At 39.2% G+C, this 25,171-nt stretch overlaps 6 protein-coding genes across 6 annotated transcripts; 3 read left to right on the top strand and 3 right to left on the bottom strand.

The window, feature by feature from the left end:
- Window positions 1-916: 916 nt before the first annotated feature.
- LOC119077778 (ATP-binding cassette sub-family E member 1) lies at window positions 917-3,452 on the bottom strand. The gene is made up of 5 exons (XM_037185088.1): window positions 3,334-3,452; window positions 2,914-3,127; window positions 2,242-2,852; window positions 1,460-2,179; window positions 917-1,396 (listed from the first exon to the last, which is right to left on the bottom strand). Exons 2-5 carry the CDS (start codon window positions 3,124-3,126, stop codon window positions 1,108-1,110), a joined length of 1,833 nt encoding a protein of 610 aa, XP_037040983.1. The 5' UTR covers window position 3,127; window positions 3,334-3,452; the 3' UTR covers window positions 917-1,107.
- Window positions 3,453-5,266: 1,814 nt separating this feature from the next.
- LOC119077773 (signal recognition particle subunit SRP68) lies at window positions 5,267-14,980 on the bottom strand. The gene is made up of 4 exons (XM_037185082.1): window positions 14,797-14,980; window positions 14,315-14,664; window positions 14,065-14,250; window positions 5,267-6,533 (listed from the first exon to the last, which is right to left on the bottom strand). Exons 1-4 carry the CDS (start codon window positions 14,891-14,893, stop codon window positions 5,379-5,381), a joined length of 1,788 nt encoding a protein of 595 aa, XP_037040977.1. The 5' UTR covers window positions 14,894-14,980; the 3' UTR covers window positions 5,267-5,378.
- LOC119077777 (zinc finger protein 12-like) lies at window positions 6,620-7,953 on the top strand. Its single transcript, XM_037185087.1, has 3 exons — window positions 6,620-7,385; window positions 7,448-7,588; window positions 7,652-7,953. Exons 1-3 carry the CDS (start codon window positions 6,686-6,688, stop codon window positions 7,867-7,869), a joined length of 1,059 nt encoding a protein of 352 aa, XP_037040982.1. The 5' UTR covers window positions 6,620-6,685; the 3' UTR covers window positions 7,870-7,953.
- Window positions 11,110-13,003, top strand: LOC119077774 (gastrula zinc finger protein XlCGF57.1-like). Its single transcript, XM_037185084.1, has 2 exons — window positions 11,110-12,611; window positions 12,670-13,003. Exons 1-2 carry the CDS (start codon window positions 11,195-11,197, stop codon window positions 12,885-12,887), a joined length of 1,635 nt encoding a protein of 544 aa, XP_037040979.1. The 5' UTR covers window positions 11,110-11,194; the 3' UTR covers window positions 12,888-13,003.
- A 1,442-nt stretch (window positions 14,981-16,422) lies between the features above and the next one.
- On the top strand, window positions 16,423-17,927 carry LOC119077776 (aurachin C monooxygenase/isomerase-like). The gene is made up of 2 exons (XM_037185086.1): window positions 16,423-16,636; window positions 16,710-17,927. Exons 1-2 carry the CDS (start codon window positions 16,485-16,487, stop codon window positions 17,794-17,796), a joined length of 1,239 nt encoding a protein of 412 aa, XP_037040981.1. The 5' UTR covers window positions 16,423-16,484; the 3' UTR covers window positions 17,797-17,927.
- Window positions 17,928-18,365: 438 nt separating this feature from the next.
- LOC119077775 lies at window positions 18,366-23,671 on the bottom strand. The gene is made up of 4 exons (XM_037185085.1): window positions 22,943-23,671; window positions 20,189-20,472; window positions 19,456-20,113; window positions 18,366-18,584 (listed from the first exon to the last, which is right to left on the bottom strand). Exons 1-4 carry the CDS (start codon window positions 23,145-23,147, stop codon window positions 18,415-18,417), a joined length of 1,317 nt encoding a protein of 438 aa, XP_037040980.1. The 5' UTR covers window positions 23,148-23,671; the 3' UTR covers window positions 18,366-18,414.
- Window positions 23,672-25,171: the final 1,500 nt, after the last annotated feature.

Below are 25,171 nucleotides of genomic sequence, written 5' to 3'. Positions count from 1 at the left end.
AAACTTAAGAAAGGGAAAAGTTGATTCGCGAGCGTAGCGAGTGAAAGTTGAGTTTTGATAATGCAAAAATAATGCCGTAATTTGCATACGAGACACTAAAATTTCTGCATTAATTTGCTTCAACTGTTTTTCAGCTGATCCACACAAACAATCAAAACTGTTTATACGTCTTTGTTCGGTTTTACCACTACCATGTCCGAATGTGTAGCAGATTTTTCCATATAAACAGTTTTGATTGTAAGTGTGGACCAGCTGAAAAACAGCTTACCCAAATTCATGGTGAAATCTCAATGCCTCCGACTGTAAGAGACTTAGCAGGCGAAATTTTTAAATTACTGAGTGCAGAGTCTACACTCTACAGGGAAATATCTCACCAGAAGGAGTAACTCATCAGAAGTATAGTTCATTGAATCGGATCTAATAAAGACTTCCCAATGAGTTCTTCCCGCTTATAAAGACTTCCAGATTTGTTCCTTCCGCTGATAAAGACTTCCAGATAAGCTCCTCCCCGCTGATAAAGGCTTCACTTCAAGCTCTTCTCGCTCATAAAGACTTGCTTACACGTTGTTCCCGCTGATAAAAACTTCACTGCAAGTTCTTCTCGCTCATAAAGACTTCTCAATAAGTTCTTCCCGATCATAAAGAGCTCCCGATACGTTGATAAGCTGATAAAAACTTCCCGTTGAACCAAAATACCTTCGCGTTATCTGGGATACCGCACTATTTCAATGCCCGCTTTCATGATTCAAGTGACAAGGAAATGAAGACTTCTACCTACCATTTTCCTGCTTTGTTTCTTTTACATTGCATCGCCAACCTTCCAACCATTAGGAATTGAAACTGTAAATATGTTCGAAGAACCAGACTTCGCAGCTTGCATCTCATTCGTTTCCGTTCGTCATGAGAACCACACAAATTTGTTTCCAATCAGTTTCCAGATGGTTTTCTGATCAACTTTTATTGTTAACAAAAGAAAATTTCCTTAGCTAACCGATAATTTGGATAGTCCTTCACCCCACATACACAATCGGCACATTCGTACTGATAGCGCTTGGATATCTTATGTTCACTATGCGATGCAGAATGTGCCGCTCCACAATGAACGGCCTAGTTGTTGTCCTCCAGGAAGAAGTACTGTCCGGCTCGTTTCTGTTCCACATCTTTCACCGAACTATTTTTGTTGATGCGCGGCCGGAAATTGTTTGGATCGCGCCTAAATGTTATACCTAACAGTTCTAAGAATCTATTCATTCCGTTCAGCAACGACTGCGGTGAATTGGCAACCGTGTCCATTGATGGGGTTCCCTCAAAGACAATAACTCGATCGGCCAGATAGGTGGCCATTATAAAATCGTGCTCCACGACGAAACCAGTCTTTTTGGCGTGAAGAATGTATCTGTGAACGGTAGTTAGAGCGTTAAGGTCGAGCAATCGACACCAACAAAATCCTTCCAATTACCTCTTAATGACTTTAGCAGCAATCAAACGTTGTTCAGAATCTAAATACGCAGACGGTTCGTCGATCAAATAGACATCGGCCGGTTTGCCAAGGCACAGAACCATAGCAACACGCTGCAATTCTCCACCAGACAAATTTTGCACTTCTTGATCCATAATTTCATCAATTTTCATCGGTTTCATAACATCAGCAATGAACTGTGGATGCACGTATGCATCGCGAATCTTTTCGTGCAGCAACTGTCGCACGATACCTTGATGCTTCGGCGAAATTTTCTGCGGTTTGTAGGAAATGTTCAATACCGGCAAATCTTCCGACCCCTGGTCCGGAGACAGATTTCCAGCCAGCATTCGAATGAACGTCGTTTTACCGGTACCGTTTTCACCCAGCAAAACCAGAATTTCAGAATCGCTGAATTGACCTTTGCTCACGGTCAGCTTGAAATTGCCCAATTGCTTCATCATGTCCGGGTAAATGTAATGATTCATGCGTTTCACTTCCTCCTCGGTTGCCGATTCGGACACTTTGAACGTTAGCGATTCAGTTCGGAAGCGCATGTTCTCTGTGGGAACGAATCCGTCGAGGAAAATGTTGATACCTTCACGAACAGAGAAAGGCATAGTAACGACACCATAACAGCCGGGGACACCATACAGGCAGCAAATAAAATCTGATAGATAGTCCAGTACAGACAGATCGTGTTCAACGACGATAATAAATCTGAAATGAATAGAGACAGATAAGTTCGTCGGTACACTCCGACTGCCGCATTTCACACTCACTTAGTCGGATGAATCAAATGACGAATGGTCAACGCAGCATTCAATCTCTGCCGAACATCCAAATACGATGACGGTTCATCGAACATGAAAATATCACCATTCTGGATGCACACCATCGATATGGCAAATCGTTGCAGCTCTCCACCGGACAATGCCTGAATTTCACGATCCCGTATGTGCATCAAGTCGAGCATCGTACAGATTTCGTCTTGATTGTTGCGGTCGTCTCTCTTGTCCAACAGTGCTCTTACCGTTCCCTTCACTGCCCGCGGAATCTGATCAACGTACTGAGGTTTGATCAAGGCTCGCAAGTCATCCTCCAGAATTTTGGTGAAATAATTCTGCAGCTCCGATCCACGGAAGTAGGTGAGAATTTCCGTCCAATCTGGCGGATCCGAATAGCGACCCAAATTTGGTTTCTGTTTTCCGGCCAGGATTTTCAGCGCCGTCGACTTGCCAATACCGTTTTGACCGACCAAACCCAACACTTCGCCCGGTCGTGGTATGGGCAGTCGGTGAAGCTTGAACGAATTTTTCGAGTACCGATGTGTCGTGTGCTTCTCCAAATTGCTGGGAACGTTGATGATCATAATGGCATCGAATGGACATTTCTAAATTTGTGGGAAAATCATAAGCCTTCCGAACGTAGAACAACCGACCAAATCAACTAACCTTGACACAAATACCACAACCGATGCACAGTTCCTCCGACAGAGATGCTATTTTGGAATTGGGACTGACTTCGATGCACAGCTTGCCCATACGTACCACCGGACATGATTTTTTACATTCCTGACGGCAACGTTTCGGTTTACATTTGTCTTCGCTGACAATAGCAATACGAGTTTGCTTGTCCGTTTCATCTTGCGATTTATTTCGAGACATGCTGCAATTCGAATTTGAAATAACAATCAGTCACTTGAATTGATTAAGAGAATAGTGCCACACAGCCATGAACACAGCACACATAACCTCACAAACAATTGCACCTGAGGAAATGTTATGTTTCGATACGATAGCGAAATAGTGACTGCATTCCAGGCTGTGTGGAGTGTTGCTCGGCCTTTTTTCTAGTATCACAATTAAACATACTTGCTCGATTATCGATGCGAAATTGGGATAGAAAGGCGAACGCTCTTGCGTGTCAGCCAGTGTATCTCGAAAAGAGTTGTTCGTAATGTTGGTAGTAAATATGTCAAAATTGACGTTTGTTGTTCTTTTTCTTTTATTTGAATGACACACTGAGACCCAATAAATTAGTGGTCATATAGACTGTTATGATGGAAGAGAAGTAAATATTTTGACAAGTACCCCAAGACAATTTATAATGGACTGGTCTTCAGTCCTATCGCTCTCAACGTAACCTGTTGAAAGAGAAAGCAATATTTTGACAAGTACCCCAAGGGAAGTTATATTTAACTAGTCTTCGGTTCTCTCGCTCTGATCATAACAGTCTATAATAAACTGGTTCACGGTCTTCTCGGTCGCAACGCAAGTTATAATTAACTGGTACTTGGTCGTCTCGCTCCGACCATAACACTATAGAACCCACAAACTAAGGTGATTCGAATAATAGAAGGTTCTGGAAGAACAGGTTAAAACACAAACGAAGGCGGGTGAAATCAAATTTGTTAAGCGCACTCATTGCATATTGTGGTAAGTTGAAATCGTCTTATAAAGTTTCTCAAACCTAGTTGCCTCCACAGGAAAACTTTGATACCACCGCCTTCGTGATCAACTCGAAAGTGGCTTAACCTGTTCTTTCAGAACCTCAATTGTTTATCTGTTTCGACAGTTCCAATTGTGCATACGAGGAGGAAATATAACTGATCTCGGGTATAGCTGTCCCACTAAAGTGAGGTGAAAATTTGAATTTGCGTGGCAGTATGTTTTCATGTGAAAACAATTTTGAGATTTTTTCGTTTTAATTGCATGTAGATGTAGTGTGTTTGAGTTCAAAACAATGGAATAGTAAACTGTAATCTTTCATTCGGTTGAATTTGTGTTTTCCAAGTTTTAATTTAATTTTGTTTGCAAAATGCAACACAAATTCAAATTTTGCCTCCTGTTTTGACAGCTATACCCCGAGATCACTTACACTTAATTGGTCAAAAAACTCTCTGCTTAAACACTGTATAGACTGTTGAAAGAGAAGAAGATATTTTGACAAGTAACCTAAAGGAAAGTTAAAATAAACTGGTCTTCTGTCCTCTCGCTCTCAACGTACCACGTTGAAAGAGAAGCAAATACTTTGACGAGTACGCCAAGGCAAGTTATAATAACTAGTCTTCGGTTTTCTCGCTATGATCATAACAGTCTATAAGGTTTGAATCGGGTTCCGGTTAATCTGTTTCAATCTGTTTGACCCGAACCTGAACTAACGTTTCAGGTTCGACCCGAACTTGACCTGAACCTGAAATATTCGGTATTGGTTTGACCCGAACTTGAACTTTTACTTTCGCGTTTGACCTCAATCTGACAATCACAATTTTCACAAAAAATTTTAGGTTCGGGACAAGTGTAAGTGCACATTCGAGCTGAACGAATTCAGTGTCAGAGTCGGGTTCAATCCCAAATCGAAAATATCAGGTTAAGGTAAAGTTGCGTCGAATGCTCAGTTCACATTCGGGTCGAAATCAAGTTCCTGTTCCGGTTAGACCGAACTGGACTCTTTTCGAGCATGGCATAGAAACACTGCGGTATATTCCAGTAACCTCGAGTAACCGAGTCACCTGGACCTTTTTCGTGAAAAGTTTGGATACCGGGAAATCATGTAAAGTCCATTTTACGGAATATTTTGACTCGAAGAAAACATAATTTCCCTGCCCGATCCACCTGTCAATCATATTCTTTGACGTCCATTTGGTTCGTTAGGGGCACAAGACTAATTTTAGGCAAGCGAAGTTGTTCTTACAAAGAAAACTGATGAAAATTTGATATCTCGTTGAGAACATCTCTGTCCCAGCTAACAATGAAAGTCGGCAGACGACTACAGAACATTAATGGAAAACCAAAATCACTTTTGCTTCTGTGAATATCATCCATTTATTGGGTGCGAATAATTTGAAAATATGAAAAACTTGAAACCTCTCACCAGTTCGATAGTTTCCTGTTTACATTGAGAAGGCAGTAAAAACCTATTTACTGGCTCCACCCCATCCAAGGAATCCTTTAACAAATCCAGATATGCCAGCGCCTTTCTTTGCTCCGGGCGAATCCAGTTTGTCATCCAACGACGGAAATTCGACAAAATTAAGGGCTAAATCAAAGAATAACGGTTTGCAGGGAATGGGCTCCATTTCCGGAGTAAGTTGGAAGACATTTGGATTTTTCGTATTTAGTTGCTGATCTTCCTTGTACTCGGACAAACGTTCGAACAATGGTTTCGACGACTTTTGGGATTTACCGGAAGCTATGAATTCTTCGCTGGTATCATCTTCCAATACGCTGTATGCGTGAGCTGAGAATTTACAGCCCTCAATCAGCGTAATCAGCTGCTTCAAATCGTCGGTCAAATTGAATTGTTTCGGTTTTTGTTTCAACGCTTCGGTAGCATAATTTGTTGATCGAACGTATAAAGCGACCGCTTCCTTCCAACGTTTCAATCCAACCAATGTAACGGCAATATAATAGCAACGGAATGCCTTGAACGACAGTGACAAAACTTCGATTTCCTTTTGATAGACTTTGTCGTCCTCCAGTCCGCTGATCTGTTGAAGTTCGGTTACATTCGACGAAATGATTTCGTACAGCCGAGTCAAATCCTGTGGTCGAACCTTCTTGCCCTCACCGGACGATTTCTCTTCATCCAAACTTTGTTTGGCCTGCGCAACCAAGTAAATGTTTCGTTCCAAAGTGCGAATCAATCGAATGTACGATAAGTAAGCCAACAAATACTGAATGCCCGACACCGGTCCACCGTTATCCGATTGACGCAATTTCGGATCTTGTTTAATCTCGTCCCGAACAGCCGATATTGCATCCTTGCAGTCGAACAGAACATTCTCAATGATTTCAATTTTGGAATTGATTGTCTTTGCCTTTTCAATGCTTTTGTCCAAATCTTGAATGCTGAGTAAGAATAGACGAACTTTTTCCGGCCGTACTGTGACCTTACGGCCTCGCCACTCAGTTGTTTGCAACGTCTCGCTGCTCTGGCTTTTCGTTTGCGAAATGAGCGAATCAAGATTGCTAAGCACTCCCTGTGCTCTCATTTCGATTAAATCGTTCATGGATGCTCCATCGCCGATGTTATAGGCGCAGTAGCGAAGAGATGGTGTTAGTTCGTCAACCTGTTGTGAACATAAAAGAACGTAAGTCATTGGCTATATGGCACACGACGTTTCGGTTAGCTTTGCTGTGCATAATCAAACAGAAGTGTATACTCTCCAGACACGGTGTGTTTACTTTCATGTCATCAATTTAATTTTGTGTGTACATAAACATGGAGCTGTGCATCATAAACGACCCGCTAAATTACATCGAACCGAAAGACCATCACAAATTTGGTGAAATCTATTGCAACTATGAGGGGAAACTGACATTCCATTGCGTTCTGTGCCCTGCCCAAATGAAGGAAGCCACCGAATTCACCATACACTACATGGTGCACTTCAAGGAAGTGTTTGTGGTCAAAACGGAAGACGATAAATGCTTATTCGAGCCGCACATTGGAGTCGATGAGACGGTTACAAAATCACCGTCAGCCGACAAAACAAAATCAGTTGACGAACCCACGGATGTGGCGAGTTCGTTGAAGTTGGAAAATTGCAGTGAAATCGATTGCGACGATTCTACGGCCGAAGCGGAAATGGTGGAAAAGAAACGAAAACACAAACGGGAGAGATCGAAGAGGTACAATCGTCCGATACAACAATGCCATTTATGCGGTAAGGACTTTGTGAGCAAAATCTACCTGGATCGTCACATCGAGAATCATGCATGGTTTCCGTCGATACATGAATGTGATATTTGCGGTCGTAAGATTAAGGAGAAAAAAGATCTGATGGATCATATGCGGCACATGCATACTGGAATCAAATTTCCATGCAAGATATGCGGTAAGGAATTTTCCCGATCGTCGTACGTCCATATGCACATGCGAATGCACAATGAAATTCGACCGTATCAGTGTGCCGTTTGTGGTATGTCCATTTTGACCTAAGATTCGCTGGAACAGAGCTGTTTAATAATCCAATAAATTCAGGTAAAACATTCGTGATGACCGGTGCTCTGACATCACACATGAGAAAACACAACAACACAATGACCCAATGTCCATGTCCAACATGTGGTAAGATTTTCAACCGGCCAGGAGCACTGGCCGACCACGTTCGTGTCCATACAGGTATGCAGTTATGATCTGAATCAATGAGATTGTCGATGGCTGAATTCGGTTTCCATTTTCCAGGAGAGAAGCCCTTCAAGTGCGACATTTGTCAGTCATCTTTCCGGACGCGGAAATATTTGAACGAGCACAAGACCATTCATTTGACCGAGAAAAATCATAGTTGCGATCTGTGCGGAATGAAATTCAAGCAACAGGCCGGTGTTCGGGTGCATAAACGGAAAGTGCACGGGAAAAAGGTGACCGTCAACAAACGATTTAAACTGGAAGTGGATCCGTAGAAAAACAGAGAGTGATTGTTACGTTACGGTACGCCTCTGTTGGTTGTGGTTGCAGAGAAGGTTTATCTCTACGATAGCCTCTCGGAAAATTGATCATTCAAAAGTCATGGTACTCAGGCACGGTCGCCTTAACTGTGAAACTTTTATAGTCGATTGAAATTTTCGATTAGTAGAGATGAACGGGCACTGACACCGATTACCTCAACTGAATGCAGTGACTGTTTTTGGGAAAATATTTAATTTTCCGTTAAAAAATATTTTACGAAAATTCGGGAAAATGTTTTGCCAAAAATAGTCCCTGACTGTAAATTGTATAATTACTAATCTTTCGTTGAATACGTAAAATATCCCATTTACTCTAGCATAAATGACTTGAATAATTAGTCAATAAAACAAACGAACAAACAAACAACGACAAATGAAACTTGAGCTATTTCAATAAAAATTCTCTAAAATTTCACTTTTTAAAAGGCGAGCAGGCCTCTCACACCTCATAAAATCCCCTAAAATTTGCGACAATGCTCCTAAAAGTCTTATTGACCTCTTATAAATCAGGATCAAGATCAATACAACAAGTGGATGAGTAAAATAACATGTCTGCGACGCTTGAGATACTGCCAATCCACATGATTTTTGTGAAATAATTTTCTTAGAAACTACTTCGAAGAGTCTCACTCATTTTTAAACTAAAACTACATTTTATTTAGCTCGAAACATTTTCGGTCAGTAGAGTGGTGATAGCTCGATCAAATGAAAAATGGTCAAACGGTAAAATATGTCGGAAAATTTTCCTGTCCTGAAAGCCTTGGTGCAGGTAGAGGCAAATGTCGAAAACTGAACTTAGACCTTTTTGGTAACTTTGGTAACTACCATTTTTCTGGGAGTTTATTTTGCTACATACTAGAACGAACAAGACAATACTTCGGATGTAGGAAATCAAAGGATGTCACGGTGGAGCTGAAGCTGAACACATTTTATTTTGCTAAGTTCGTGAAAGTGGAATTTCTCAACGGATAATCGTTTCTAGAGTCAAAACAAAACTTTTTTGTTCTGGCACAAAATCCTTCTCGTGGATCTGTTCGAGAAAAATGATACAAACGACATCTTTTCAATGAAAAGTTTTCATACATTTTCATAGTGTGCCTGAAACTGACTGAAAAAAGTGTTGCATACTGGCTCTTTCTTATTTTTTTCTCGACAAAGTCACATCATTCTAAGCAAAAAATTGCCCAACGGTATGCCTCTAAGTGTCTTAGTTTTTTTTAGTTCGCTACTTCAGTCTTCATTCATGGGACGATTCGATACTTCAAGCTAACTATATAAAAGAAACCAAGCCACTTAGAGGCATACTGCAAAACAATTTCTTGCTTAGAATGATGGAACTTATCGATAAACAAGGCATCAGAACAGTCGGAGCGTTTGCTGCGACTTAGCCCCGTACAACCCGTAATCCTATTTCGTCCGCAACCATAATACGTCCGTAGCCCTAATAAGCCCGGAACCCTAATACGTCTACAACCGTCTAATGCGTCTGTTACCAAAATGCAAGTCAAGTTGGGCATTGTCAAATTTACTGAAACTGTTCATTTTTAAAATTGCGCATAGCGCAATTACGAAAGCCCGTACGAAGTACCTTTCAAATAAAACCAACAATTTACGACATTATTTTAGAAACCCAAAATTTTTTGCCAACTTTCCATTGGGTATTCAATTACCTCTCAAATGAAACAAAAACTAGCAAAATCGGTTGAGATTTACTCGATTTATGTGCAAAAAGCACTTAGGGCCGAGTAGCGGCCTTAGTCCAAGGGCCCAAATTTGAAACTTTTTTCGCCACGTTCTTTTCAGTATTCAATTACCTTCCATAAAAAACTAAATCTAGCAAAATCGGTTGAGATTTACTCGATTTATGTGCAAAAAACACTTAGGGCCGAGTAACAACCTTTGAGCCCTCCCAACAAGCCCACGTTGCATCTTACCCAAAAACAATGTTCAGCAACTTTGTTCTACTCGTCAATACCTTTCACTTGATATATCACAAGCAGCTATTGCGTGCGTATTTCGGTAGATATCGTCGAAAGACTGAAAAACACCTATAGGGCCCTAGCTCTGGAGGGGCCGACCCTACCATGCCCATTTTCGAACTTGACCTTACTTTTGTCGATACCAATCGGGGAAAAAAAGAATTTTGAAAAAAGGTTGTGATTTACTCAAGCTAGAGGGGTCACAGACGGACGGACGGACATTTTTTTTATTGCGGATTCGCCATCTATGAACATAACCAAATGCTTTGCCCTTACTGTCTGCTTCCAATTCGACGTGTTACAAACGGCATATTAATCTTATAAGCCTCCAGTACTTCGTACGGGGCTAAAAATAAGAAAGAGCCAGTACTTTAAGGCACACTACGAAAATGTATGGAACGACGTCGAATTTATTACTTTTCTCGAACAGATCCACGAAAAAGCCCCACCGTGATATTAAAAGAAATAAAGACCTCCCAGCAATATCAGCAATACAAATTTCATACAGGAAATAGGGGCTTATCAGAATTCGTACAATGATGAATTTATCACAGGGCCTAACATTTGTGAAACATTTGTCAAAATTTGTGAAACTTTTGACAAATATTAGGCCCTGATTTATCACATATAAAGCCTTACACATCGAGCTATTTGTACAAGGAAACATAAAAGGTTGTTAAAAAATATATTCTTCCCAGCGAACGAAAGCTCCTAAGCTGAGTGTAAAAACGTCCTAAAACTCCTAAAATAGGAGGACTTTTAAAGCGTGGAAGTCCTGAGCGAGTAATCCAATTTTAGGTCTATAATGTTAATGTAAAGTCTAATGGGACCTTTCGGAGTCAGGTCAGTCATTTTCAGGTTCCCTTCCCACCGAGTCCACGCTTATCCCGGGAGTACTTGAACTTACCCTTCCAATGAACCAATATTCATTCACGTCATATCCTTTCTGTAGAAATAGCGCCGGCATAAAAGGCCATTTATCGAGTTTTGAGAGATCATGTTCGGCAAGATAATGCCGATTTGAGTGGGTCAAAAATGAAAAGAATTTTACGGTAAGTTTCGCTCTCTGTTTGCATGTTATCACTGAAGACTGAACGCAGAAAAAAAAACCGGAGAAATTTGCAAAATGGTAAAAAGAGCGATCCATATTCCAGAAGCGACAAGTTATATGGAACGAAAGATCCTGTCCAACGACAACCACAAAAGAAGATGCTCACACCGAGCGAATCAAAACGTCAATAATGTCAAAAAAATAATAATAATTTCTTGTCGGCCACAAAATCCGTTCAGAAAATTGGACAATGAGTTCGGATCTCCTTGGAACGATGGATTCACAGTCAAACGATCCGTTGACACTAGTCGAATTAAATGAAAGTCAAAAATTTGCGGAAATTTTCTGCAACTTTGAGGGAACATTAACGTTCCAATGTGTCTTCTGTCCATCACAAATGAAGAATTTCACCGAATTCAACGTTCACTACATCATTCACTTTAGGGAAGTGTTCATCGTTAAACGTGAAGATGAGCCTTGCGTTTTTGAGCCGGATATCGGAATCGATGAAGTGAAACAGGAAGTAAAACCAGAACTAAGTCGATTAGAAATGGGCCATGAAACTAGTGGCGAACAACACTGGCATGATCAACTACATTGCACTAAGTGCAACAAAACATTTGAATCGCAGCTCAGTTTCGACCGACATGTCGAGAATCATGTATTGTTTCCGGAAAGCTTTAGCTGTGACATCTGTGGCAGCAATATAAAGAAGAAAAAGGATTTGCTGGGACACATGAAGGACAAGCACAGTGGCATCAAGCATCCGTGTACGATTTGTGGCAAGGCATTCAATCGTTCTTCCTACCTAACGGTACACATGCGAATTCACCAAGACATCAGACCATTCAAATGTACAGATTGCGGTCATGCGTTCATTACGGCAGGAGCACTATCGTTTCACATGAAGAAACACAACAATACAATGCCGCAGTGTCCGTGTCCCTACTGCGGTAAAGTGTTTGATCGATCTGGATCGCTTGCTGAACATGTTCGTTTACATACCGGTCAGAAACCTTTTGGATGTGGCATTTGCGCGGTGAATTTCCGGACAAAGAGACATTTGCGGGAGCACAAAGCATCGCATATAACCGTGAAAGAGTATCCCTGTGATAAGTGCGGCGAGACCTTTGAAAAATCGTCCGAAGTAGTTGCACATCAAAGAACAATTCATTCAGACACCGGCGGAACTGAGTCAATTAATTATGCCAATGCGTCCGTCAAGACTTCAGAGTCAAACCAAAAGGCAACGATCAATTGCTATTTGTGTGACAAAGCATTTGTCAGTCAGGCGAACCTAAATCAACACATTCAGAACCATTCACTGTATCCCGACAGTTTTGAATGCGACATCTGTGGCAGTAAGATCAAGAAGAAGAAAGATTTGCTCGATCACATGAAACACACACACAGTGGCATCAAATATCCGTGCAATGTATGCGGAAAATCATTTTCCCGGTCGTCCTATCTCATCGTCCACATGCGAATGCACAACAATGACCGAGCTCATCAATGTGCAACGTGCGGTAAAACGTTTATTATGGCCGGTGCGCTAACATTTCATATGCGGAAACACAATAACACGCTGAATCAATTGCCATGCACGACTTGTGGAAAGGTTTTCAATCGTCCGGGTGCTCTGGCTGATCATATTCGTGTGCATACAGGTAGAGTTGTCGGAATCACAGAAACTGTCGATGGCTGAATTTTGTTTTCCTTTTCCAGGAGAGAAACCGTTCAAGTGCGACATTTGTCAGTCGTCGTTTCGGACGCGGAAATATTTCAACGAACACAAGCAAATCCATTTGGATGTGAAAAATCATGAATGCACTTTGTGCGGAATGAAATTTAAACAGGCGGCTGGCGTTCGGAATCACAAACGCAAAGTTCATGGGAAAAGGGTCACGTCGAAGCGGATGCAAAGTGAGAAATCGACTGGTTAATGGGCAGAGACCGAGAAAACAGTGCACTGTGTTTTAAATGGATAGGGAAACATTTTGTTTAAATGTTCCATGGAGGACATTGCATTAAAGTTACATCAACCAGAAGTCTTTGTTTGTCCAGTTCATCTTATCGTTATTGGTATCCTTGCAGATCACAATCGTTTTGTACCTCAAGAGGAGTTTGTTCTAAAATCGAAAGGAGATTTGGAGAAGGCACAACGTAAGTATTCGTCGCCGATAAATTTAAAACTTTCGAAATCGGACGAAGATTCACACGAACTTTGCCATTTGTGTCCTGAAAGGCATTGGTCCCCAGAAGCCAAAGCTACCGTTCAAAAAATTCCTCGATGCTCTTTTCTTATTGAGTTCTTTTTGGGCAAATGAAACGCCTACGCAATCGTGCGGGGTGTTGCGAGTACTTTCAGGCAGATATAGCCTTATTGGGTTGAAAGTTCACCTACACTGAGATTTGTGCAGTTGAAAATAGGGAAGACTATAGCTACTTGAGTGAACTTGTAATGGTTCCTCTGTAACCGAAACCAACAGAAACACCAAAAACCTGTTTGCTGTGTCTCAGCTTCCCAACGACCTTCAGGCACTTCAATCTTTCCTCAAATCCAGAGGTTACTAAAAAAAACTGTTGGAAATGTTAGTTTTCCTTGAGTTCTAGCTTTGGTAAGAAGATAGACCTTTTGCAGTGATAGAATTATAGGAACTGATCGCCACACATCTCAGACTTCTCTCAAGTCCAGAAGAAAGTTCGAAAAAACCGATTGGAGTACTCACCATCCTAGAGTTCTAGCACTGGGAAGAGAGGTGACCCTTTGAAGTAATGGAACTCTAGGAATTGACATATAAAAGCATCAATTTTTCCTCAAATCTTTTCATGCTCAAACAACTGTCACTAGTAGGCAGTGTGACAACCGAATTATAATACAAAATAAAAACGAAACCTTGTACCAACTGAATGTCCACCTACGGAAAACTGTCCACACAGACTCCATATAACACATTAGAAGGACTCACATTCACATCAGACAACCATGTCAGCTATGCGGTAAGGAAATCTCCTGATTCACTCAATCCAAATGCGATAAACACAAACAGAATCCCAGCCACCGGTTGACTGAAGTTCAGTCACTGAACGTACATGAATCAATCGTTTTCGTATACTTACTTTGGCCTTGTATAGAGTCTGCTCCTCCTCCGGCAAAGCGTTCAACAAATTTTCGTACACAACTTGAGCATGCTTTAAGTTCTCAGCTGCCGCTTTCCACAATGACAATTCAAAATTCAACGTTCCCTGGATCCATGCAACGTACGCTTCAGCTTCTAGCTTCGTTCTGGCATCGCAGATCTTGCTCTGGACAGAATGGTATCGGTTATATATCTCACTGACGAGCTCGAATTTTTGTGCGTTCACTTACTCCACACAGTTCCTTCAATTGTTGCGCGTACACGAGAGCCTTCCGCAATTTGTTCACTAAATGAAACTTTTTCCTCGGCTCAGTATTCGATTCCTGTCTCAGTTGCATGGCATACGACCAAGCCCGTTCCGATAGCATCAACGGAATGTGCAGGAAACGTTCGTCCGCATTCTTCACTTCGATCAATTCAACACCAACGTCACGCTTCTTGTAGTGTCTCTTATCGCCCTGGGGTAGTTTCAATGCTTTACGCAATCTGCCAATGCGACGAGTGCAGTAGCCGCGGTATCGCTGATAGTCTCCGTGACGGAGGCCGTGCTGTTGTTGAGCATCGCGTATGAGTCGTAAAACTGATTTGACAAAGTTGAATTAATGACAAACTGTCGAACACGAATCAGACAAATTTTCCCTGACAGATTGAGGTTAGGCTCAACTATGTCAAAATCTGCGAGGAAAATTGTATTGGTAGCAAAGGGATATACCTTCGATGGTAATTATCTTCGGAGTGGAAATGACATCAACGTCCTGAGCTGAAATTTCTTCAGACTTTTTCTCAATTTCAGCGTTAGATCCAATCATGTTGGCACTTTGTTGACAGTCAATAATTTAAATTTTGTTCTTGGACCTCTCTCTTCTCACTGTCTACACGTCACAACAAAACGAAAAGAAGTAATAAAATCAAGCGATCGTACCAGATTATTGCCAGAGTTGTCATTTTGTTCAGTAGTGTTGAGAATGCGCGCAAACATTCAAAATCCAATTTTTTTACGATAGAGGATCGCTCTGACATTGACATTGCTATTGGTTTTCTTTCCGATTCTGAAATTTTGAATTTATTGAAATAAAACGATGTCTTTCAGGCTTTTCAACTACTCGTACCACTTATGGAGATTTTATCATAAAATTCTCCAAATTTGTCACTTGTCAATTTTCATGCTAGGAGCAGTGCTATGGAAAACATCCTTGAAACTATTTTCAAGGAAATATTGACAATTTTTAAAGCTCGAAACATGTCAGGTATGACCTTAACCTGATGGGAAAATACCTGAACCTGATTTGACCAGAACCTGATGTGACCAATTTCTACCTTACCGGAAACTTGGATATGGTAATCAGATCAGACCTGACAATTTACCTGATTTTTTTTTATGAAATTACCTGAAAGCTGTTTTGAATATGAGCAATTTCAGGTAAGGTCAGGTTGTTCTTCTAATGATAGCTGACCTGATCTGACCAGAACTTTCAAGTCAAACCTATTTTTTACCCGCTCTGTAAAAATTTCAAAAACGATAATTGTAGACTAGACACGAAGGAGTTTCGTCGTTTGCTTCGTTTGCAGAGTGATGCTAATATGACGACTGGGTCATTTTGACGGATAGAGTGAATATGTTGAATGATTTTGAATTTGGTCGAGAGAAAATGTATTTAATTCTTTCTCAAAAAACCGGCTGTAATTCGACATATTCCCTCTCGAAACGACGTCCCAGTCGTCATATTAGCAACTCTCTGCTCGTTTGCTGTAAGTAAGTAAAATAGGATCCACGTAAGTATCTCAGAGCCTCTAATAGTGGAAGAAAATTCAGCTTCTGATCATACTACAGAATCCACGCCATTAGTCGTATACGTCAGATAGAGCTTTTTTCTCCTTTGTTACGATCTGTCTGTTTTTTTTTTGCGATTTTGTATGGAAATGAAAACTAAAATTGAGATATCTTTGCTGTTTTAAGTGGTTTTTCATATTTTTTTGGACCAAAATGTTTTAAAATGTGTTTGGAATCGATTAACATTAACAAAATGATAAAATAGAAAAAAGTATTTTCGTACAATCTATTTATGCCGATTCCAAACACATTTAAAAACATTTTGGTCCAAAACAATATGAAAAACCACATAAAACAGCAAAGATATCTCAATTTTAGTTTTCATTTCCATACTGAATCGCAAAATAGAAAAACTGACAGATCGCAACAAAGGAGAAAAAAGCTCTCTCTGACGTATAAATTTATACGACTAATGGCGTGGATTGAATTAACTCACGAACTACGTGTGAGTCGCACTTCGTATGACTGTACGTGTAGTTATTTCAATCTTATCTACATTCACACTGCTATCATTATCACACACAAAATATTGCTTTTTATTTGTACTTTGTCTGTAGAGTGTCAGTATAATGCCGACTGTGAAAGTGATAATCATTGGTTGTGGAATTGCTGGTCCTGTGATAGCTCTGCTACTAAAGAGGAAGGGATATGAACCAGTCATTCTGGAAAAGGTCAAAGAATTGGGCGATGCTGGTGCTTCTTTGATGATGTGTCCGAATGGGTGTGTTAGTAGTAAATCTACAGTGGTTCATGGAAATATGTAAATTTTCATTTGTAAATGTAAATTCTTCTAGGCTGAAAGTTCTGTCTCTGCTTGAAATCGGTAGATGTATAACCGAATCCGCTACACACCTTGAAGTGTTGTGTGAAAGCAATTTCGGTGGAGATGTGCTTGGGGTATCGGATCTTCCGTCAAAATATCCACAGAAATATGGCCAACCAGCATTTGGAGTAAAGAGAACAACTCTTAATCTTGCACTAAAAGATGCCTTAAAAGCGGATAACATTAAGGTGCACGAAGGTTGGAAGCTGAAGGACATTATGGAAAACGAGGATAGCGTCACAGCCGTTTCAGAGACCGGCGAAAAAGTTGTGGGATCATTTCTCATTGGATGTGACGGAATTAAAGCAATTTCTCGATTGGTGATTTTGAAGAAGCATGGTGCTGAAGAAGAAGAAGCATCTTATACGGGATTAACGCAGACAGCTGGAATGTCTCCAACACCATTGTCAGTAAATTCACCACGGACCATGCTAAATATCTACGGTCCGGGAGCGCATTTTATCTGCTACCCTGTTTCGCCAACAACGACTTCATGGGCGATAACTCAGCGAAATCGCAACGCCAGTCACGAAACTTGGAAATTATTTTCTCCTTCAGAGTTAAACGCTAATCGTTCCCAACTACTAGACACATTCAAAGACTGGTGCTCACCTGTACCGGAACTTATTGGGCAAGCTGACCGGATTATCAAATACGGATTATACGACCGACCACAATTAGAATCGTATCAATGGTATTCAATAGGCGGAAGATGTGTGCTGGTTGGTGACGCCGCTCATCCGACAAGTCCACACTTGGGACAGGGTGCAAATCAGGCTCTGGAAGATTGCTATCATTTAAGTCGGGTATTGCCAGATGTAGCTGATGGTGACAGAATGAGCACAGACGTTTTGCGAAAGGCCTTTGAGACCTTTGCAAGAAGTAGGCAGCCTCGAACAGCAGCATTAGTAAAAGGTGCTAGAGCTCAGGGAGAGTTGCGGGTATGTGACGGAGACGTAGATGCTTGCACTGAACGCGATAGTGTTATTAGGAACCGGTGGAAGAATGTTGTCGCCGTTGAAGCCAATTTTGACAGTTTATACAAAGAACCATTCTGATTACTAGATAATTGCTAGAAAATGGATATATGCAGCAATTTCTAATGTGGATTCTTGAAAATGGCAATTTAACTATCAACTCCTCAAGTTCAAGATTTGTAACGACACAATGAAATAAATATTTTCATTAAAAGTTCCCAGATTAGGTCTCAGATATGTCGAAAGCTCTGAGCTTTCAAAACTACTCGAATTTGGAACTGGAAAATGAAAGCTCCGAGCTTTGGTCAAATGTTGTTTTGACATATTTCACCTAGAATCTTGACTGTCTTACCATCAGCACTATTTTTGGGAAATATGTTTTCCAATATTTTTCTAGTTTATCCGACATTTTCCTTGATTTTCTAAAAAAAAAATCGGAAAATTCGGAAAACTGTTGGAAAATTTAGGAAAATATTTTCCTGAAAATGGTTTCTACTGTTTTGTGAAACTTACCAATAAAATTCCATTCTTATTTGAACGCTTTCGTTATACCAAACAGAACACGTAACGTTAATTAATTGAATAGCCATTGGTGCAGCTTAGTGCACTTTGTACGATATGTTCTTTCAGTCAACTTTCAGAAGGCCCGCATAAGACAAAATTCTTTACATTTATTACATTTTCAATCACGACACAATACTAATTTGACTTGACTTGATCGAGATGATCGAGGTGATCGAGATGACCATTCTGATAAAACTCTAAAGCAACATCTTTCATTCGTGTGTGATACTCTGTCGTGTGCATCTGTGTTACGGCCTTTTCCACCTTTGAATCCTTAAAATCGTTTAACGTCATTACATCCAAATCTGTAACGTAAATAGGAGAATCATTGATTAGTCAAACGACAAACGGTTTAACAGAATTGCTGGCAACATATAACATCAGGTTACTAGATAAAACTTGAGTTTAGAAAGGTTCAGAGAGTTGATAACAGATGGCGTTGAGTGTTTAAAAAATCTAAAGAAACAACGCGAGTCAGAGATAAATCAACCATTTTTCGTGATTCTTTTTTGTCGTTTAAGATGTGATGAGATGGGATTAAGGAATAGATAAAGGAACAGAGATCTTTTTTTTCCGTCACGTAACGGCACTGGCTCAAAGTCAAAAAATATTTCGAAAGTACGAAAACCATCCCTATTTGCAGTGGCTTTCAAACGAACCCCATCGTGCTATGCTTCGACTTCCCTGTGGTCTTTTTGGGTTGTTCAAATTCAGTGGTTTAACATCCGAAAATTATGCTTCAAGTCCAGTTGCAGTGACAAATATGATCAAATTTGATGTCATTTGAAAGGTAACCACTGACCATAAACGGCCATAGAAAACCACAGGGACGTCGACGCATAGCATTGATCGGGATCGTTTGAAAGCCACTGCAATTACCTTTTGATTGATACTAATTACGATAAAATCCTGGGACGGTCTAACAAATGGGGAAGGTTTTCGTACTTTCGAAATATTTTTTGACTTTGGACCGGTGCCAGTGACAACCAAAAAAGAGTCACGAAAAACGGTTGATTTTTCCCTGATTTACGCCGTTTTTTTCGGATTGTTGAAACACTCAACGCCACCTGTTATCAACTCTCCGAAAAGGTTGTGCATTTCCTTTGTTAAAAGCGACTTGAAGTAGTTGAAGGAGCACACAGTTTTAAATGCGTTAAAACGTTGAAAACAATTTACCTGGAATATGTTCGGGATGAAAAGTTACAGCTGGCAACAGCCACATGGCAATGCCTAAACCATACATCACCTTGTCCATATACTGCCGTTTAATATTAGTCACAGTGTACAGTTTCGAATAATTTTTTATATCAGTGTCGGGCAAATCAGACGCACAAATGCAATGAGTTAATTCGGATACATAGTCGGACAACAATTGATCGAGTCTATCAACCCTTAACTGTTTGTCAGTGCTCGAAAATAAAAAATGTAAAATGTCAATAACAGGCGATGTGTACCTAACAGTTTGTAAATCAATAAATTTAACACCTTCCACCTCACAGCCCTTATATCGGAACATTAAATTATTTATCCATAAATCCCCTGAACATACTACGCTAAATTCGTCCGTATTGTGTAAAATCTGCTCCGACATTATCTTAAATGTTTCCCCTTTCAGCTTGGCCAATTTGGCTATTGGCTCGTTCAGTTCGCCCTCGACGTTATGCGCACTAAGACTAGACAACGCTTCCCGCAAACTACTGTCCAAACTAGCTTTGTAGAAATCGAACGCTTCCGGACAATAAACGATTTCTTTCACACTATCTAGAGCTTCTTTGAACTGTATCGGCCTCTCTTTTTTCATAATCAGTGAAATTGAATGCAATTTGGCTAGCTCCTGCAATAGAAGAATATCATTTCAGCAAATATCGTCCATTTGTATTCCAAACATCGTTTAGTGGCTAATGCAAACCTGTACAACGATTCTGCAGTGGTCATAATCGAGCCCCTTCATTCGATTGACCATTTTGTAGCCAGATTCGCATAGATCTTCCAAGATGACCACTTCGCCATCACTATCTTTACCAGCGAAGAAACATAGAGGATATGGCACTTGATGTGGATAGTGTTTTCGGAAAACCGGAATCAGATGACAATATGCAGCTATTTCATTCTCAAAGGCTTCATCGCACCGGAACAGCTGACGTCTGGATATGCTAGCAATTTGCCGTTTTACAATCAACGTTCGATTAAATACTGTAAACGAAAAAGAAGAAGAAAACGATGAGAGATTGATATGTGAAACTCGTTCGCATTGTCGAGTATTTTAGCCTAACTAAAAATATCCAATTGACTTGACTCGACCTGATTCGAGTGAAGGCAGATCCATTAAAGCCGAATATTTTCTCAAACTCGGCGAAATAATTAATGGAAAAATGACTATGAAACAATAAGCAAGTTAGAGTTATTGCTTCGCTGCGTTAAGAAATAACATTTTTTTCTTAACTCGGTAACGATAAATAAAACTATCCGCCACCGAGTGATAAATGTTTTTAGACAAGTTGACCAAAACCAACAACCAAGAGCCTTCCTTTTAAAAAATATTTTCTCGAATTTCTTGGTTTACTCGGAAATTCGATTTCTCGTCTCTGGACAACACAAATCGCGCACCCGAAAACCGACACCTTTCTCGAATTTATCGAAAATCAATTTCGAAAAAAAAATCGAGTTTTACGTAAATATTTTCTCGACTCTGGACCACACAAATTGCGCACCTGAAAAGCATTTCTTACCGAGAACTTTCTCGAATTTCTCGAAAATTTATATTTATTTTTAAATTGTTAATATAAATCGTGCTCTTAAAAAGCTTCCTCAATGAAAACTTTGTAGAATTTCTGGAAAATCAATATCTAGAAAGAACCTTCAATTTTTGGCCTACACATTCTTAAAATTGATTTTTTTAGAAAAATGTAGAAGACATTTTTCTCCATTTGGTCAAAAATGTGCCATCATGGTTTCACGGTTAAAAATCGATTTTAAGAATGTGTAGGCCAAAAGTTGATATTTAACTGTTAGGGTTCTTTCGACAAAATCGAAAAATTTCACGAAAATGTTTTCTCTACTCTGAGCAATATATGTCGCGCATCGGAAAAGCAATTCTCACTGAGAACTTTCTCGAAAATTAATTAATCGAGAAATTTCACAAAAATATTTTGTTGACTCTGCGGACAATGCAAGATATCCTTAACCTAAAAAGCATTTCTCACTGAAACATTTCTCGAAAATCGGTTTCAATAAAATCGAGAAATTTCACGAAAATATTTTCTCGACTCTCGACCACACACATCGTGCACCTAAAAGCATTTCTCATCGAGAACTTTCGGAATTTTTCGTAAATCAATTTCAAAAAATTTAAAAAAATTTCGAGAAATTTCACGAAAACATTTTCTCGATTCTCGACAATATAATACACATCGTGCACCTCATAACTTAACGTTTTTAACAAGGCAACGAAAGTTGTACTTTTCGTCACTGAGTAATATCGCACTCGGCCCGCGGCCTCGAGAGAAAAGTCACACATCTACTGCCTGAAACAAGTATTTATCTCTCGATAATGACTATTCATATCACTCGATGACTATTAAAGTTAGTCGGAAACTAAAAATTCTTTTAATTTTAATTGGGGAAAGCTTCCACGCAAGCGAAGATGTTTTTGTTTTTGCATAAAAAAAGTTGATGGAACAGGTACTGATACAATTGAATATACGTCACGGACAACAACTCTAACAACAATTGAAGCAAAACAATGAAACTATAAACATCTCGAGCGCATAAACGAAATGTTTTTGTTTTAATTAATTACAAATGAATTATAAAATGTCTTCAATAACAAATTATAAATTTAGCTCAGTCGTTTACTGTGTTACTGTGTTACATCATTGCATCACACAGGTAATGGTAGAGATATACATTTCTGTTTAATAAGCAAAAAAAATAACATGAACTCGCACCAAGTCAATCGATCTAAACGCCCATTATATATGAAATGCAATCATGTTTTCGAGTCATAAACTATAGATTCAAATGAAACACTCATCTCTTCTCCCGATGCTGTCGTGTGTGTGTTTTTGTGCATTTTTTTTCTATTTAATTAACAAAGATTTTTTCTAAACCTTGGTAATCGCTCTTTTCAAGGTTAGTTAGCAGACTTACATTTTTATAATAAATCAACTTCCTGTATAATGCATATGAGCGAATGAAATGGCGGGAATGTTGTGCTATGGTGAGATATCGAACTCAATGTGTATGAGTGACAATTGATCGAAATTAGGAATGATGGCGCGCATTGCTGGAATTTCTGGTTTCCTAATTTAATGTCGATCAAAGCAATATATCTGCGTAGTTGAACGCGATTGCTACAAAATAGGAAAAAATAAACGACAAAAGAGAGTTTCATTTCAAAGTGCCCTTCCGCCATTGACTGAACATGTAACCGAAAAATCGAGAAGAAAGTGAGTCCTTGAACACGTTGGAATCTTTTGTTCGACCAAAAGCCACTTTCGACCGTTGTCGATCGTTACATACGCAGAGAGCTTTATTAGGTAACACATTGTATTGGATGGAAGATGTAAGTATGCGACATTGTAATGGTTGATGGTAATGAATTAATCTTTGATTTGGCTCTGCCTTTCATTGTTGGGAAATAATTTTTTTTTGGTTGATTTACCTGAATCTTCATCGGAACCATTAGCTATTGTCCCGATTATCTTAATTCTTTTCACCACCGACATATAGTTGTCCCCCATTTTGCTTCCAGCTGTACATTCCGTAGACTCTACGGTTAAACCATAATTTCGTTCGTATGCCCGTAGAATATTTTCAATTGTTTCCTTCTTTTCATTCTCCACATTGTTATTGAACGATTCCAACATGGTGGTGTGTTACGTGTGAGGAATGTGCTTTTAAACGAGTTATGAACACGGCTAACGGGGGATCGAACTTGACGAAAATTATCACCAATTAATTACACATAATTTGCGAGAACGTCTTTTTAGCTTATTAAATTACGATGCAATGCCAATCAAGCGGAATAAAAACATAAACAAAACAAAAAAAAATTACAGCGCTAAAATATCGATGCACTGTGTGTTAATACGGTATATATATATTTTGACATAACAATCGTCTGTTCATATTTTATACACACGAAACATTTATACAACCAAAAACAGAATTAAAAGTTAAAAAAAAACATTTCATTCACAAACAAACAGCTTCGCATAGTTTTCACTTTTCTCTTATTTTATAACCGTTTTTCTACTGTGACCGAAAACCACATTTTCATTTCATCGTTGCAAATTATATACTGCTGCGAGGAAATAAACGTTAACGTTTAGATAGTGCACTAAGTGGCGGCTGCACTGTAAGTCACACTGTAAAAAATAAAATAAAAATAAAAAACCGAACAACTCGCTCTATGGGTATACCTATATTATTGTGCCATCTAATGCGACGTACATTTTTCACGTCTGTTAAATACAAAAGATCGAAAATTTTTATTTTACAGAAGTTATTTGGGAATGTCAAAAGTTAATTGAAATTTATTTCGTCACACGAGATGTAATTTTGAGGTCGAAAACAAGTCATAGGAATATTAAACATTCCATTTTCATTTATTTAGACATAGCTAATGCTATCGAGTAAGTCTTGCCTAAAATTAAAATATTTTTTTTTTCTCTCTCTTCGGTCGAAGAATTTAAATATATAAAAAGATAACTTGGTCGTTTCGATTTTTATTGGGAGAGTTCATTGACATTTATCCAAAACATAACGTCGGTGGATAAAAATGTAATGAGAAATAGGCACTGACGTAAAGATAAAGTAGGTGATCAAAATATATGTAAGATTTGGTAGGTAGGTAGGTAAAGTCTAACTTTCTCCTGGTCATTTGCTTTTACGGTTTTTGCATGCTTGAGGGCTGTAAATATGTCATTACTGACTTGATTGTAGCAAATTCGATACATTTCGTAAGTATGTAAAATTAGCATAAAACGCTTGCGTGTAAAGTTTGTCATTATTTTGTAACACTTGAATCACACTTGTTACAACCGTAATATTTGAACGAGTACATAAAATACTCTTGATGTTGGATCTTATGTTACATACGCATCTTTTGATGGATTAAAAAAAATCAAATTGTCGTTAAATGTACCTTACACTGCTCTTGAACTATGGTAGCATAATGATTCATTGAAACTTAAAGCAGAATTTTTCTTAAGAAAATTCTGACAAGTAAGTTTGTATGAAAATGCAATCAGTTTTCTTCTTGGTGTGTACGTACATGTCAGAATTATAAAACGTCCTACGCAACCAGACAACTTAAACGAATTGAAAGTATTTTTGCATCTATTCTATAAAAAAATGTTCTTCCGAAAATTCGCAGCAATGGACGCAAAAGCTCAGCACAACTTACATATCCATCAGAGTAAAATAAACCAGGCAGTAGAGTTCATTTCTGAAACGTCAAATAAGGGACTTAATTCACTGTACAAAAATGCACTCAAATGAACACTGACATAAGCTGAATTAATTTTATTCGCAAAATATGAGGCTACCAGATCATTCAGGTCCCTAGTCGAATGAAGCGCTACTGTCTGGTTTATTTTACTCTGTCGTGATCGATTCATGTCGTAAGTGCGCTGATTGTCGACTTACCGTTGTTTGACTTACCGCAGCGTTAAATCGTCCCATTCTCATAAAGGAGGCGTTGAATTTCCTTTCCGCTTCCACTCACTCATTCACTTAAATTTCAAATTTTGAGGCGCCAATAAAACGACTATTCTTCCACTTTGAATTTTATAACGCACTAACGGCGTGAATTTCTAATTTCTCATTCTTCTATTTTGTAGTCTCCCTTTAGCTTGCTTAGAAAAGGGTGACAATCTCGTCAATGTTA

This window comes from Bradysia coprophila, unplaced genomic scaffold, assembly GCF_014529535.1.
Source record: "Bradysia coprophila strain Holo2 unplaced genomic scaffold, BU_Bcop_v1 contig_24, whole genome shotgun sequence".
Lineage (NCBI taxonomy): Eukaryota > Metazoa > Arthropoda > Insecta > Diptera > Sciaridae > Bradysia > Bradysia coprophila.
The sequence above is the reverse complement of the archived record's forward strand: the minus strand, read 5'-3'. Positions and strand labels throughout refer to the sequence as shown.